General features: G+C 34.5%; 1 protein-coding gene across 5 annotated transcripts in view; it reads left to right on the forward strand.

The window, feature by feature from the left end:
• The window catches only part of TBC1D32 (TBC1 domain family member 32), a 237,348-nt gene that overhangs the window by 27,323 nt on the left and 193,853 nt on the right, over nucleotides 1-16,172 (forward strand). For all 5 annotated transcript variants that reach the window (XM_032339668.1, XM_032339670.1, XM_032339672.1 and 2 more), the window contains exons 7-14: nucleotides 1,968-2,046; nucleotides 2,152-2,255; nucleotides 2,347-2,408; nucleotides 2,992-3,136; nucleotides 5,638-5,697; nucleotides 8,608-8,698; nucleotides 12,151-12,291; nucleotides 14,948-15,040. In XM_032339668.1, the coding sequence (XP_032195559.1) occupies nucleotides 1,968-2,046; nucleotides 2,152-2,255; nucleotides 2,347-2,408; nucleotides 2,992-3,136; nucleotides 5,638-5,697; nucleotides 8,608-8,698; nucleotides 12,151-12,291; nucleotides 14,948-15,040 (775 nt within the window). The remainder of the gene's footprint in view (nucleotides 1-1,967; nucleotides 2,047-2,151; nucleotides 2,256-2,346; nucleotides 2,409-2,991; nucleotides 3,137-5,637; nucleotides 5,698-8,607; nucleotides 8,699-12,150; nucleotides 12,292-14,947; nucleotides 15,041-16,172) is intronic.

Below are 16,172 nucleotides of genomic sequence, written 5' to 3' on the forward strand. Positions count from 1 at the left end.
AATGATACTTTTATACCTTCTCAGGAATACTATCATGTGAGTAAAACTATATTAAAAAGTATAGTTGTTGTATTGGTTATATCAGTGATGTAAATTTAAAAAAAAATCCTACCATATCCCATATTCACATTTAAATGCAAATTTAGATTTAGTGGGTCTTTTTCTTAACTGATATGTCAGGAAAGAAAAAGTTGGCTTTAAAATTGTTTTGGTGCTTTCTACAGAATTTAAGATGTTAGCACAAGAGTTAAATTTTGTTAGCTCTTCAGCGAATATGTGTTGATTACCAAAAATGTGCAGCATTCTAGTTTAGATGCTGAAAACACACTGAGCAAGACAGAAGTCTTTGCCTTCATAGAACTTACATTCTAGTAGAGGAGTCAGACAGTAAGCAATTATTAAAGAAAAAAGAATCTCAATACATTTATCTGTTGAAAATCACATTCTTCCATCAATGAAGATAAAATTATACTGGTAAACTGAAGTGGTTTGGAAACAAGTGGTTTGCTGTTTTTATAAGGGGGGAAAATGTGTTCAATTACCTAATACCTGGACACAGTTCAACTTTACTGTCACCAGGTGATGATGCAGACTTCTGTAAAAACTCAGTGATCCAAGAACTTGAAAAAGGAAAAAGATATTTCAGGGTCACTTTTTACATTTCAAGGAAATACAGTTGTAAATTTCTCTGTATTTTTTTTTTAATTTTTTATTTTTTATAAACATATATTTTTATCCCCAGGGGTACTTTCTCCCTGTATTTTTTTTCTTAACAAAGAATAGTGGTCAGATAGTTTTCCTTTTATTATTTAAAAAATTATGTAACAACTTTATAAACAGTAAATATCCTAATGGGTCAATATAAGTGGCTTTGTTTAGCCATTATAGATTATTCAGCAAAAGTGTTATCAGTGTTTAATAAAATTGGAAAAAGTTGTTATGGAGGGGAAAGGTAACAGAACCCATCATATTGGAGTAGAAAAACAAGGCATGGCATTCTTTTGATTTTGAATTTATGCTTGATCCAGATTCTTGATTGATTCTGTTTTTTTCATTTCCTCTTTTAGAGGACTCTTGCTTGTAACTGAATGAAGCCTGTCATGTTTGAAGAATGTGGCAGATACTTATCAATTGCTGCAACTATAAAAATAAGCTTTCTAAAATATTTAATATCCTCTATTCAGTAGGAATTCCTTTGGGTTACTAGAAATTTTTGATCATTTGTGTAACCATTTTTTTTCTGATTTTGCTAACATTTGATATAGGCAAAGTTCCCCCCCCCCCATCCCCCATCCCAGAGTAGAGCACTTGAGGAGATCATATATATTTCCTTAATGGAATATTGAATTTCACAATTAGGGTTAATTTCATCATAATATTAAAGTTGGCAAAATTAAAATGGTAGCTATCATTTGTAAGTATGGACTAGTGCCAAGTACTTTTCTAGCTACATCTATGAACATTTAATTCATTTGTGTTGTGATAGTTTCTACTTTTAGATTTTTTTTTTTCTACTTTGGGTTTTAATAATATAAATTTGGAAAGTGTGTAAAATAATACTTTTCTTGGGAATAGGCAAAATATTAGAGTCTTAAGTGTCAATTTACTGAAACTACCCATGTAAACAATATAAAAAAACAACAAATGTTGAATTTGGAAAGGAGTGGAGTATTTTTTGTTTGTTTGCCTTTTTAACCAGTCAGTACACCTACTTTTCCCTTGATACCCTCTCATTATACCTTACTCTAGCTCTTAAACCTGACTCTCTCTCCCCCCATGTAGTTTTGGTCAATTTTACTTTTTACTGGCCAACATAATTGTGCTCTTGTTTATAAGTACATTTCTACTCAAGTTTCTGAATAGTTATTCTGTTTATTTTCTAAGTTTTTCACTATGTGAAAAATGGTTTTTTCATCTCTATTCTATTTGTGTAAGAATCTCTGATGCAAATCTTTTCACTTCCACAGGACCGGATTTTAAAATTCTATGCACAGACATTTACTCTTTCTCCATTACATATGACCAAGGAGATTTATACAAGCCTAGGTATGTTTATTAAAATTTTTTGTGCTTAAGAAAATGGATAGGAAACAATTTTTCAGATAACACTATAAATGAGTGATAATCATAGTTTTAAATTTTTCTTTTCAGCTAAGTATTTGAAGTTACACTTTCTTTCTAGAGAAAATCATATTCCTACTCTCTCAACTGGTATAGATACAAGTAATCCTAATGTGATCTGCTTACTTAAAAAGGTATTCACTTGCTATATGCTTTTTTAAAAATTTAAGCAGTTCTATATTTAAGATTTCTAATTTTTGAGAACTGTTATGCACTGCTTTTCAGGTTCGTCTTCTAAATGAGTATCAGAAAGAGGCTCCATCTTTCTGGATTCGTCACCCAGAAAAGTAAGTCCTCCAATTTATGCCAATATAAAATATAGGGGTGTTACTGTCCTGCGTACATTACAAGGAGAAAGAATAGAGACAGTCTTAATTGACTTACGTTTTTGGGAAGGGATTCATAAGTTTACTTAGCTTTTCATGTTTTGTGCTTTCCTACATGAATGGCTCTGTGCAGATATCATTTTATACCATTTATTTATCACAAGAAAGCAAAATGAGGTTGTTATAACCTCCAGTTCTTTTACTGTTGGTCTTTGCTACTTTGGACAAGTTCCTTAAGTGTTTTTTAAACTTTTTCCATTCAGTTCTAAAATTTTTTTATAAGGTTGTAAGAGCAACTGTATGTCTAAAGAGGAAAGTTATGTTTGGAGAGCCAATGTTGGAGTAGAAAGAACATATGTTTTATAAAAAGCAGGAGGAAATTGGGTGTGAATCCCACCTCTACCATTAGCTGAAACAAAAAAAAGTTGTTTATAAAAATTTTCACTTTGTTATTCCATAAATATAATATATATCACTGGTACTATGTGTATATGTGTTATAGCATTTGTTGTTTTCTAAAACTGTCTCATTCCCAAACTTCAAGGTATATGGAAGAAATTGTGGAAAATACTTTGTCCTTATTATCAGTTAAACATGATCAGAGCCATCTTGTAACACAAAAGATTTTGGATCCAGTTTACTTTTTTGCATTGGTTGATACCAAGGCTGTGTGGTTCAAAAAGTGGATGGTAAGAAAAAAATGGAATGTTTTTATACTTTTCAGTGCATTGCTGTATTGTTACAAAGAATAGCTAACATTCCAGTTTTTACAGTGTGCTGAGAGTTCTAATCACTTTTGCAAAGGTAACTCATTTAAATCTTACAAAAATCTATGAGATAAATGGTATTATTACCCCATTTTACTGATGTGGCAGCTGAGGCATGGAGAAGTAACTTACTCAAGATTGTTCACCTAGTAAGTGACAGAGCCACAATAGAATTTTAAATGATAATTTATTTGAGTCTAGTAAGCTGAATGATCTATCCAAAATCTAGTCTTTTTTAGTTTAAAAGCTTCAGATTTTTAAAGCGGATATGGTATAACATGAACTCAGTGTTCATTTTTCTCTGACTTAGGATGTATGTCTGAAAATACCCTTTCATTTGCTTCCTCCTGAGCATATAGTTTGGAAAATGTTTAATGTCCGAATGCCAGTGATTTCCAGGGGAGCTCATTACTGTTCTGGAACTCAAACTAATTTAAAAGTAAAAGAGATCCTTATGCTGTTACCTCCCTCATCTGCTGTGGAGTAAGAGTGGTCTGTGTCATAGTAGCTGCAGTGTTGGCTTATTATTCTCCTATGTTTGTCCCTCAAAAACTGGTCTGCTAGGCATTATCTATTTGTTGCTGTGGGGTGGAAAGGGGGGGCGTGACTTGCCATGCAGAGCGGCAACATGTTTATTTACTGCTTGGCACAGTTTGGTCATTACCTGGTTAATGGCTTATTTTTATTTTTATTTTGCCTTTTGTTATCTAAACTGTATAGTAATGCCTAATTAACCAAAACCTAGTTTTGTTCAGGGTTTAGCCCTTACCTGGGCTGTTTATGTTTATGGTTGGTAAGTGTTTGCTCAATTTAATTAACTTGAACCCTTCGTTACATCTGACATTTTGTTTTTAATTTTTAAGTATCAAATCATAATATTTGTAGAAAACATGTGAAATAAGTAAAAGTGCAAATTAAATTTCTACAACACAGATATAACTATTTTGGTTATGTAGTTATATTATATGCACTTACAAATTTACTGGTTTAGATCTTTAATAAATCCTATTAGGTTGGAACACGTGGGTGGCTTAGTTATTTAAGTGTCTGCCTTCAGCTCAGAGTTTTGGGATTGAGCCCCATTTTGGGCTCCTTGCTCAGTGGGGAGCCTACTTCTCCCTCTGCCTGCCACTCCCCCTGCTTGTGTGCTCTCTCTCTGACAAATAAATAAAGTCTTTAAAAGAAAAACAAATCCTATTCTGTTTATAATTTTTTTACTTAATCCTTTTTATTGTTAGTACGTGATTTTCAAGAGTATGCAACAGATCACGTAACCAACAGAAAATTCCTTAAAAAAAAGTTAGCTCCTTAGTGTATTCTAGTATTAATGAAAATTCCTCACATTATCCTATACTCATATAAGTGAGAGGCTGGCTGACTTTCTAAAGGGCCATACAGTAAATTTTTGGTTTTGTGGGCTCTACTGTCTCTGCACCCTCTCAATTCTGTTGTAAGCCCAAAGCATCCATAGATAATATATAAATGATTGGATATGACTGTTGGGTAAAATTTCACGTACCAAGTCAGTTGGCAGCTGAAGTTGGCTTGAGGGATATAGTATAGTGACTGGTCTAACAGTATGCCCTATGAGGATTTCCTTTCAGAACATGGTCAAAAGTTGGATTGTTGGTTAACATTTCTCTTTTAAAGCTGAAAAAAGGATTAATCATTTTTAAAAACATTTTAAGCCACTAGGGTTAAAACACACGGTTTCTGTTAAATCTCAATTAACCACTCCCCATTTAGTTAAACTCTATTTCCCAGAATTCTGATAGTTTTTGTCAACTATAATACTGTTTGATAGTTTTTACTAGGTAAAATGAAGAAGCTGCATTGAAAACACATGATATCTAATATATTCAGTAATATTTATGTATAGTCTCCCCTTTATGCAATGCATAAAAAGCAATTTTTAATTCTATTATGTTTAGCCTTAAGGAGAAAACTATTTTTCGGTACTTTGAATTACTTAAAAATATATGATTGTCAGAAAATGATTAAGATACTGTACTTCAGAGCATTTCATGCTTATATGTAGATATAGCATGAGTTCTACATATGTAGATAGTAGAGTATCCTTTTTATTTGGAGGGATGTGATCTTCCCCACCCCAGCTTTTCTATCTTTCCTTCAGATTTGGGTGTTGATAATGGTTTTAAAATAACTTAGCATAGAAACTGGTTGCAGTTGAGGGATAGAGTATTTTTTCTGCTGGTCTGTCAATAAATGATCCATAGTTTTTTCTTATCATTTGCATTCTTGTGATTACTCTGCTCATAATCTACTGTACATAGAAAAATCTGCTTTGTACTGATTACAGTAATTTAAAACTGTTGTTGGTAATTTATGTTACTAGAAATGATGCAGGAAAAATAGACTGGTATAACTTGAATATTAAATTTATCATTTTCTCCTAATTTTAGCATGCATCTTATAGCAGAACTACAGTACTGAGACTTCTTGAAAAGAAATATAAATCCCTGGTAAGTCTGTTTCTGTCCTCATGTTGAGAAATAATATCACACAAAGATATACGATGTAATAAGTTAAATGTGCAAAGTTGAGTGATAATTAATCTTGGTTGATGAGGCAATCCCCCTTTTATGTGGTTTTTTAAAACTAGCATTCTGTGAAACATAAAAGAATAAAAGTAGAGACTTAAATTATAGTCAGGATAACAATTAGGAAATCCATAGTTACATAGTAAATTGGATGTAATAAGCTAGTTTGAGATGAGCCTTATTTTTAAGTATAGTAACTTAATTCAGGTCAGTTATTTGTAGGGGAGTTAGTTCTATAAAATATACCCATGATTTTGACTGAAAGTTGTATGAAAAACTCAGAATGATAAGTGCTTTTGCATTTACAAAAATTAATTCAAGTTATATTAAATATAAACTAATAGAGTAAAATATATTAGCAAAATTTTCTATGTTTATTGCTATTTGTAGAATAGTGTGTAAAGGCATTGAAAGGAATCAAAAAGCAATCAAATATGATAATAATTGACAAATATAAAATGTGAAATTTATTAAAGTATTTTTCCAACCAATGTGACTTTGAAATAATAAGTATGATTTTTGCAGCTAGAATCTTCAGTTTATATCACTTCTGGGTGAGTGTAGCATATAATGAAAGAACAATTTTTTGTGTTTGTTTGAGAATCAAGAGCATTGAATTTCAGAAAGGAGAAGAGAGGAATGCTGAAGAATAGGGTGGGGATTTATAGCAGAAGTGGTACCTGTTTGGGGGCGCCTGGGTGGCTCAGTCAGTACAGCGAATGACTCTTGGGCTCAGGTCATGCTCTGTAACAGAGGGAAGCTCCAAACTCAGCAAGGAGTCTGTTGGAGATTCTTTCTCTCTCCCCCTCTCCCTTCCCCCTACCTATACAGATGCTCTTTTTCTGTCTCTCAGATAAATCCTAAAAAAGTAGTGTTTAAAAATGTTTAGTGAATTGAAATAAATTCCTTCTACATCCCATTTCCCCCTCCCATTCCTATTTTAAATGAAGATTTTTGCCATATGAATATAGACTGATCTTGTCAAAATAGAGGAAAGGAAGAGAAACATCAATGGTTCACCCTCTCCATGGTTTGTCCTACAACTATTTCACTGTTGCTATTGCAGGGGCCCAGGTGGAAGTATTGCAAAGGTTTCTGATAGATTATTTTTTAAAATAACAGATTTTTAAGAATTAATTATACAATAATCAATCTGAAAATAGTTATTTTATTATAAAGAACTTTATATCAAATATTTCCTGTACGTAATGGGTCAAACTTGCTTGAGATTTCAACTTAAACCTCATTTTCTCTTAAAAAGCTTTCCTAAACTTAAAAAATATGAGTAAGTTCATATCAATAGAGGAGGGATGGCAACTCAGGTACTCTTAATTGCTAACTCCTAAGATGGAGGGAGGGCAGAAGAGGGAAGTTAAAAAAAAAAAAAAAACGGGTATGTGCAAAACCAAGAGGAAAGTTAAATTCTAGTTGTCAGTATTTTTTTAAATGACTTTGAGAGGGCAAGAAAAAGGAAATACACTACATAAAGCCATTTCAGAAGCCATTCCCTTAAGGGTAGATAGGACAAAGAATGAAGTTGTTAGAATAATAATTTAAATATGCTGATAGACAAAATGCTTTTCAGCTACCTCATGACTTTACAATGCTATGAAAATAAAGCTCTCAGCTTTCGCAGCTCTTAAGTTGACCATGCAGGGGGCATGTGGGTGGCTCAGTCAGTTAAGCCTCTGCCTTCAACTCAGGTCATGATCTCAGGGTCCTGGGAATGGAGACCCACATTGGGCTACCTGCTCAGCAGGGAGTCTGCTTCTCCCTCTGCTCCTCCACTCTATGCTTGTGCACAGGCTCTCTCTCAAATACGTTAAGTAAGTAAGTGAGTAAATAAATAAATAAATAAATAAATAAAATCTTAAAAAAAATTGACAGCACATACATACATTGTTTCCCTAATGCTATCCTACTTGAAATTTTGTAAATGTATTATTACATAAACGTAATAGATTGCAGAGTAGCCACTAACCATGTATTAATTTTAAATGACAATGAAAGAAAGTTCAAAAATGCCCACTTCCCACAATTTCCCTAATTACAAGGTTTTAGTAGCCACATAGAGCTAGTAGTCATTCTACAGGACAGTGCAGACATTCAACAGTTGCAGAAAATGCTGAAGGTATGAGGGAGATGATAGAAGAAATGATTTAGCAGATCATTGTGCCAAATATACTGCTGTCATTAAAGTTCTTGTGAGGAACTCTTATAAAGCAAAAGACAGATGCTTGGAATGGTCATAAAATTTCCACTCTACATGCACAGAATCTGATCTTCACTTATGAAAAGTAGGGATAGAGTTTGTATTCATTTTTCCCAATGTTTCTTTTCAAAAGTTGGGCCATGTATACTTTAAAATTTATACACTCACACAGACACAAATCTTTTGATACTTGCCTCTACTGAATATATAAAGGAATGCTCCATAGGGAACAGAAGGCTTGATCTAGTTCATATTCTGTTGGCTAGATAGGAAGAAAAGACTCTAAGGCACGTGAACTGGGGATATTGGCAAGAGTTCCTAAAGTCATGGTCACAGAATTTTTTGCATCTTTCATTATAAAGTAGAAGTATGAATCCATCGACACTGACAATATAGCAATATTGTTGGTCCACATGTTTTTGTGGTGTTTCCCAGAATTATGCCATAATTAAAATATAACTGGGATCCTGAGCTTCAGTGGCCTGGAAAGGTATTATTTTAAATATTTTTGTTAAATATTTTTTCCAGCATATTTTTAGAACCTTAACTTTTTTTTTTTTTTAACTGCTTGACCTTGGGGGCTGTAAATTTCTAGAATTAATAAGTTATTATTTTATTAGATAACTACAGCAGTTCAGCAGTGTGTTCAGTACTTTGAGTTGTGTGAAGCCATGAAAGCTGGTGAGATTTTGGGTCAGTCAAAGCATTGTGGTAAGTATTGTTTTCTCCGTTACGTACTTTTAAAGATGATACCTTTGACTAATAGCTTAGTAACTCACTTTTTAATGTTCAGTAGCATGGTAATTTAGATCACTTCTGCTAATGTAAAATATTTTCACAAATTTTAAAAGACACAGCATGACTTTAATAACAGGTGTACATTTGAAATTAATGCATTAGCATATAGATTCTTACATATGCATCTCTTCAGTTTATACTAGAGTATCTGTCCTAGTCTGTTATATTGCAATACTAAGCTTCTTATTCTTTCCTCTGGTATATTAGTCATTTAATTGTCCTTTTTATGCATTTTAGGAGGAGGAACATTTCTGTAAAATATTGTTTTATTACTGGATACCCCACCCTGTGATTCCTGGCTGCCTGTCCTCTTTCTGAGCTAAAATACCCTAGATGTTTCATAATCTGGCCTTAATCACTTTATTAAATCCTAGGAATAATTAGAGTAGATCTTCTGTTGTAGTCAGATTCTGCTACATCCAAGTGTTTTATACACTTTTGTTAATCTTTTTGAATTCTCTTTTGTAAGTTCTCTGAGAATATGAAGGTCTTATTTTTTTTTATCCTTGGGTAAATTCTTTAACTCAGCAAGAAAAATGGTGAAAGACCAATAATAAGTGAGTTTCAAAAACGAGTGTTGTATAGTAAAGGGCGAAGTACAGAAGCCAGAATTTATTCAAGAGAAGGAGAAGGATAAGTTTACATAAACTATCTCCTTTATAAATTTATGGGTTTTTAAAATTTCTTGATATTAAAATGTTATATATAGTTCTTTTTTTTTTCTGACCACCATTCTACTAGGACATCATGGCTTTGCTCTCTTCCCTATCTAGTGAAGACGTGGCATGCTTCATGCTTTTTATTTATTTTTTCTTCCTTTTTGCTATTTCTTTCAGAATCCTTGCTCTTTCTCTTTCATTTCAGAATTTCCTGTCTGCAGTTTCTTGTCTTTAGATCAGTTCAGTCTTCCATTCTCCCTGGTCTTCAGGAAATTGAGCAGAGAGCATTTGTTATATACTTAATGGGGATATTTACTTTAAAAAAAAAAAGATTTTATTTATTTGAGGGAGAAAGCACAGAGGGAGAGCGAGAGGGAGAGGGAGAAGCAGACTCCCCACTGAGCAGGGAGCCTGAGGTGGGGCTCAGTCCCAGGACCCTGAGATCATGACCTGAGCGGAAGGCAGATGTTTAATCAACTGAGACACCCAGGCATCTAGTGGGCATACATAGTTTTCTAACTATAGCAACTGTGTCCTCTTAGATACTCTTTCTTAGATATTATTTTTTTTCTTTTTTTAAAAGATTTTATTTATTTATTTGACAGACAGAGATCACAGGTAGGCAGAGAGGCAAGCAGAGAGAAAGAGATGAGGAAGCAGGCTCCCTGCTGAGCAGAGAGCCTGACGCGGGGCTCGATCCCAGGATCCTGGGATCATGACCTGAGCCGAAGGCAGAGGTTTTAACCCACTGAGCCACCCAGGCGCCCCTCTTTCTTAGATATTCTTAGATATTCTTTCTTCAGTTTCCACAATAGCTATTAGAAGCTTTCACCAGTCTTATTAAGGGCTCTGCTTTGCCCTGGCCCATTTTTCTCTCAGCGGGAGACTTTGCATCCTACTGTACTAAAAAAAGGGGAACTTGGCAGATACGAATTCCCCCTGCTTCTGAGCATACAAGTGCATGTTTGTATGCCCTTACCAATGTCCCTTTTCTTTGGATTGCACTGAAGAGGTATTACTTTCTAGATTGATAATTTTGTTCTTGTTTCTGTTCCTATATGGCATTCTTTGGGTTTTGTTTCTGTTTTAGAACTAGGATACTGCTTCAGTTGTTACTGTGTCTCCCTTTCTGTTGGTACTTCCCTTGCATCATCTGACCCTCCTTATTATGTACCTTTTAAATAAAGACCTGAGCCAGTTCACATGTATTTTACCTTTTTGCTTCCCTGCAGTGAAAACTCTTCTAAGTATCCTAAATACACCCAGGCCCCATTCCTTAACTTGCTATTTACTTTTCAGCAGTGGAAATGAGGCAATTCCTAGTGCTCCATGAATTTCCTGTTATCAGTTTCCCTCTTTCTTGTCCTAATTTTACAGCCTTTGTCTCTGTTTACTCTTTCTCTCTTCTTCATGGTACCATTCTCTTTTGGATTTCCTCATTCTTGTGAGGAATCCTCATTACACTGGAAAGGCTCTTTTCTTTGTAGTATGTACTCAACAAGGGTTTTGCCCTTTTCTTCTCATCTTAGTCTATCTGTTCTCTCTTGTGGCCGCCCGTTTACTTTCATGGTTTCAAATACTGTCTGGTGACTCTGAAATATTTAAGTCTGCCACTTTAGTGAATTCCAGATCCATATACCCATATCATACTTACTGGGTGCTCCATGGTACTTTAATATTGAAATATCAAGGATTGAAATTACTTTATTCTATATCTAGACTGGTTTCTTCCTCCCTTCTCCTTTAAAATTACTTAAATAGAATAAACATTCACTATGTATCCAGATGCTGAGGTACGAACTTGAGAATTTTCTTATTTTCTCACAGTCCCCATGTAGTCCTGTCTAAGGCCTGTTGACTTAATTTTCTTAAATATTTATCTGTCTGCCCTTTTCTGTTCTTGTTGCTGATGCTTTCGCTCGTGATTTTTTTATTCTCATTTCAGACCTTTACCTTCTCCCATCTACTTTTTATGCTACTCGCAGGGTTTTTCACATGCATATTTGATTACTTTCATGCTTACAATCCTTTAATATCTTTTCAGTCGCCTCTATAATAAAATTCGTTTTCCTTCTGCAGCTTAGTCCTCTGTGATCTGCCCGTTACCCTCTAGCCTCTTGTCTCTTCCACTGGCCTCCTCAAGTTCTGGTCATACACGACTGCCATACTCTGAATTAGAAGCCCAATTTCATGCTGCTTCCTGGTTTTTGACACCAGCAAGTAGTTCAAGGTCTTTAATCAAATAGGTACTCAGTAGATCTTGAGTGTATGGATGAATGATATATATTAGGTGTATGTATTTTACATATTCTAATTTCATTTGCTAACATGGTTATAAATACAGTTTTTATAGCATAAACTTCTAATTGATAGAATTAAACAGTGATATTTTCTATTGACTTCCTCCCTTAACTTGAAGTTTCTCTTGTTAACATGATAATTCTGACAATCTTATGCCATTTTAGAATGAATACTGTATGCATCTTACACTTTATTGAGTCTAAATTTTGTGGTAAATGCTTTTCCCCAGAGATTTAGGTATTATAGGATCTTAAGGAAGCTAATTAACTTTTTTTTCTTTTTAACACCAGCAGAGTCTTCATTATAGACTTCAACCTTGTTTAATGTTCAGAAGGGAATGAAGATAGGTATTATCTAAAATATAATAGCATTAAAATAAATGTATTTGTTTACTTTTCTTTTAAGGGAATAAACAGAAAACCTTCTACTACTCAGGACAAGAATTACAATATATTTATTTCATTCACTCACTATGCCTTTTAGGAAGGTTATTGATCTATACACAAGGCAGACGGCTATTTCCCATAAAGCTGAAGAATAGAAAAGGTAAGTACAATTAGGAAAAACAAATATGTTTATCGTGGTAAGGTTTATGTGCTATGAATTACTAAATTTTGAAGATTTTGCCTGGTTCCTTTTAGGATACATAGTGACAAACCTATTAGTTTACTGATGGCTTATATGCCTTGAAGTATTACATTTGCTTTTATCAGTATGTGCTTTCCCCCCTATATTGCAGTTTTTTTTATTCATCCAGCCTTTAATGCTTTTCTTATTTCTCCCTGTTTTTCAAAATCCTGGACATACTGAATGACCCAGCTCTGGATTCAGAACTAGAAGACCTTGTTTAAATTCTAGTTCCCTTATAAACTGGCTGTGACTTTTGGGCAACTTACTTAACCATTGCTGGCTTTTTTTTTTTGTTGAAATCTACAAAAATAGAATAATATTGGTGATACTGAGATCTCACAGTTTTGTAATGATCAAAGATGAAGTTTCAGAATACTGTTATAAACTGCAAAGCCCTGTACCACTTAATATATTGCTATGTTACCCTAACTCTTATTTTTTTTTTTTAAGATTTTATTTATTTATTTGACACAGAGAGACACAGTGAGAGAGTGAACACAAGTAGGGGGAGTGGGGGAGGGAGAAGCAGGCTTCCTGCTGAGTAGGGAGCCCAATGCCGGCCTTGATCCCAGGACTCTGGAGTCATGCCCAAGAGCAGAAGGCAGAGGCTCAATGACTGAGCCACCCAGGTGCCCCTAACTCTTATTTTTAAAGTTTTCTCCATCCAACTTGAGCACACACTGTTACTTTTTTGCCTCCCTTAAAACTGTAAGGCTATACCAGGAATAGCTGGTCTAGCAGCCAGCAAACTTTTTCTTTAATGTGTCAATAGTATTTTTGGTTTTGTGGGCCACATACTGTCTCTGTTACGTATCCTGTGTTTTTGTGTATTCATGTGCTCATGTGTGTAAAAGAGTTACCACAGCAGGTCTGAGACTGCTATCCTTAGGAAGGCCTGCTTGCAAGGTTTCACTAGCTGGCATCTGGAAACTTGGGTTTCTCTCTCTTCCCAGAACTTATAAGAGTGATTCACTGTGTCTACCTAAATGTTTTATACACGTAGTGTAGTTTATACTGAATACTTGCTTTTCTCCTGGGAGTCTGGAATCCTGGTATGTGCTAGGCAGATGGTGCTTATGTCATCAGCCTCCAGTAAAAAGCTTGAGTACTGAGTCTCTAAGAAGCTTCTTGGTAACCAACATTTTAGATATGTTGGCACAGGTTGTTGCTGGAAGAATTAAGTGTATTTTGTATTTTGTGTGACTCCGCTGGGAGAGGACCCTTGGATGCTTGCAACTGGATCTTATCTCATATGCTTTTGCTTTGTATCTTTTGTTGTGATATATCATAGCTGTGAGTACAACTCTAGGTTGAATCCTCCTAGTGAATCACTGAATTTGGGTATGGTTTGGGGGACCCTTGACACATTTTACACACCTTTAAAAGTGTAAAACAAAACATTTTTAGCTTGTGAGCCTTAGGTAATTAGGCCATAATTGCTGTAGTTTGCCAATCCTGTTATGGAGTATCTTCATTTTGAACACTTTTGTACTGTGTTCTAGTTGTTTTACTTAAGGTTTTCTCCTCATTAATGCTGGTTGTGAGCTAAAAAAAAAAAAAAGAAAGAAAAAGAAAAAAAAAAAAGAACCTTTTTATGTACTTATATATCCTCTGGTGATGTAATTCTAGTCATAATGAGCACTTAGAGAATGGACTTTCCAGAAAAGAGCTTCCATTTTATAGATATTGTTGAACTTTTCAGAAATAGATTAATAAATACTTGTGATGTTATTGCAAGTATTGAACTGAAGTTTACATGTCTATCATCTGTATTTTAGCAGTTTATGTTGACTTTTAGTATCAACCTTTTGGCCTGACAAATGTTACAGATCATCTCAAAACTCTGTTTTGAGAGCTTTGTTCTACTGTATTAGCGGAAGTCAACATTTACCTCTAAGCTTCACCTGTATTTTCACTGGAATCGTAGTGAAAAGATTCTTCAGGAGGGATTGGTAAATTACAACCCAGGGGCAAAATCTGGTACTGTTTTTTATGGCTAGTGAGCTCATTATTGAAAAAAATTACAAGACTGTTTTGTCACATGTGGAATAAAATTAAAATTTGGTGTGTGTAAAGTCTTATTGGAAGACTGCGGTACTTGTTCATTTGCAAGTGAACTGTGGCTCCTTCAGAGCATTATAATTGAGTATTTGTAGCAGAAACAGTTTGGGTATTGAGCCTAAAATATTTCCTAGGGAAAGTTTGATTCCTGTTCTATAGTTCTATATAGATAAGCTGGCTGGAACAGCATATGAAGCTGAATTTTATCGTTTCTAAAAAACTCATGGTCCTGATGAGATTCCTAGATCTTCCTGTCATAGGTTTATATGAAGTGATGGGTCCACCATAGGTGGTGAAGCTGCACGTGTATGTAGCACCTACTGCATTATTGTTCCTGCCACCCTTGAACTCCCCATGTCTAATTTGTTTTCCTGGAGTCTTCTGTCTTGGGTTCCAGCTCCCTTCTCCCTAATTTTACCACAGTCTCCGAAAACTCAGGAGGATGGGAAGCTCAGTTCTAAGTTGTAAATATGTACTAGAAAATAATCTTTTTCTTTTTTCTTTTTCAAAGATTTAGTATCCCTTACAGATCTTCTGGTTCTGTTCACCCAACTTATCTATTACTCACCAAGTTGTCCAAAGATGACATCAGCTGCACATTTAGGTAATTCTGCTTCTATTTTATTTTTTATTTATTTTATTTATTTATTTGACAGACAGAAATCACAAGTAGGCAGAGAGGCAGATCGAGAGAGAGGGAAGCAGGCTCCCTACTGAGCAGAAAGCCTGATGCGTGCCTCGATCCCAGGACCCTGAGATCATGACCTGAGCCGAAGGCAGAGGCTTTAAACCACTGAGCCACCCAGGCGCCCTCTGCTTCTATTTTAAATAGTGTAATAGAAAACATCTAAAAATACTTAATAGTCCATTGTCTAGACATTTTGGGTGACTGACCTATTTGGGTAAAGAGGTTTCCTAAGATGCAGTACTACTCATAACAAATTACATTGGTCCTGGAAGTAATCCATGAAATTTAATTTTGTTCATTGATGTTTTAAGTTGTTCCTAATTTACTACCTTTTTATGTAGAATCAGTTTTGCTGAGAATTTTAATGTTGCTCTTAAGGTCAAGATGTTCTTAAGAAATGCTGTTAAGATAGGTTTGATTGATAGGTACTACTGTGTTCTTTCTTGTGTTTGCTTTATACTTGCCTGATGTTTTGATCAGTCTGCTTGTTTTAGCTCACATCTAAAACTTCAGATCTTCTCTTATTACAGAATAAAGCAAAAACAGAAACAAATCATAATCAGTGTAATAACTTTTAGTCTTTAACTGTTGACTGGATAAAGAGGTTTAAAATATTAACATTTAAAAGATAACTTATACTTTTTCCTTTGAGTATCAGTGAAAGTTTACAAAGTAAAACAATTTAATAACAAAATGCTCCCATAATCTATAAACTCATAGTGTTCTAAACCTGCGTGTTACCATAGGAAAGCTGGAAAAATTCTGAGAAGAATTCAAGTGAGTCAAAGAAAAAAATTAGTTTGGGCCATATATATTAATGCTATATGCATCTATCAACCGGTATGCTTTTTTATGCAGTTATAACAGCTTATTAATCTTAACAATGGCCCTCAAACTTCTTTCTGCCTTTACAGCATTTCCATGTATAAACCTGTAGCTTAGGTCCTCCTGAGATATGCTCCTATAACATACTGTGCTTCCTTTGTTAAAAATGTTCCTCTGTGTAATTATTTGTCAGTGGACTGTTTTTTAATTTTTTTGGTGTGTT

The sequence above is a fragment of the Mustela erminea genome, chromosome 4 (genome assembly GCF_009829155.1).
Source record: "Mustela erminea isolate mMusErm1 chromosome 4, mMusErm1.Pri, whole genome shotgun sequence".
NCBI lineage: Eukaryota > Metazoa > Chordata > Mammalia > Carnivora > Mustelidae > Mustela > Mustela erminea.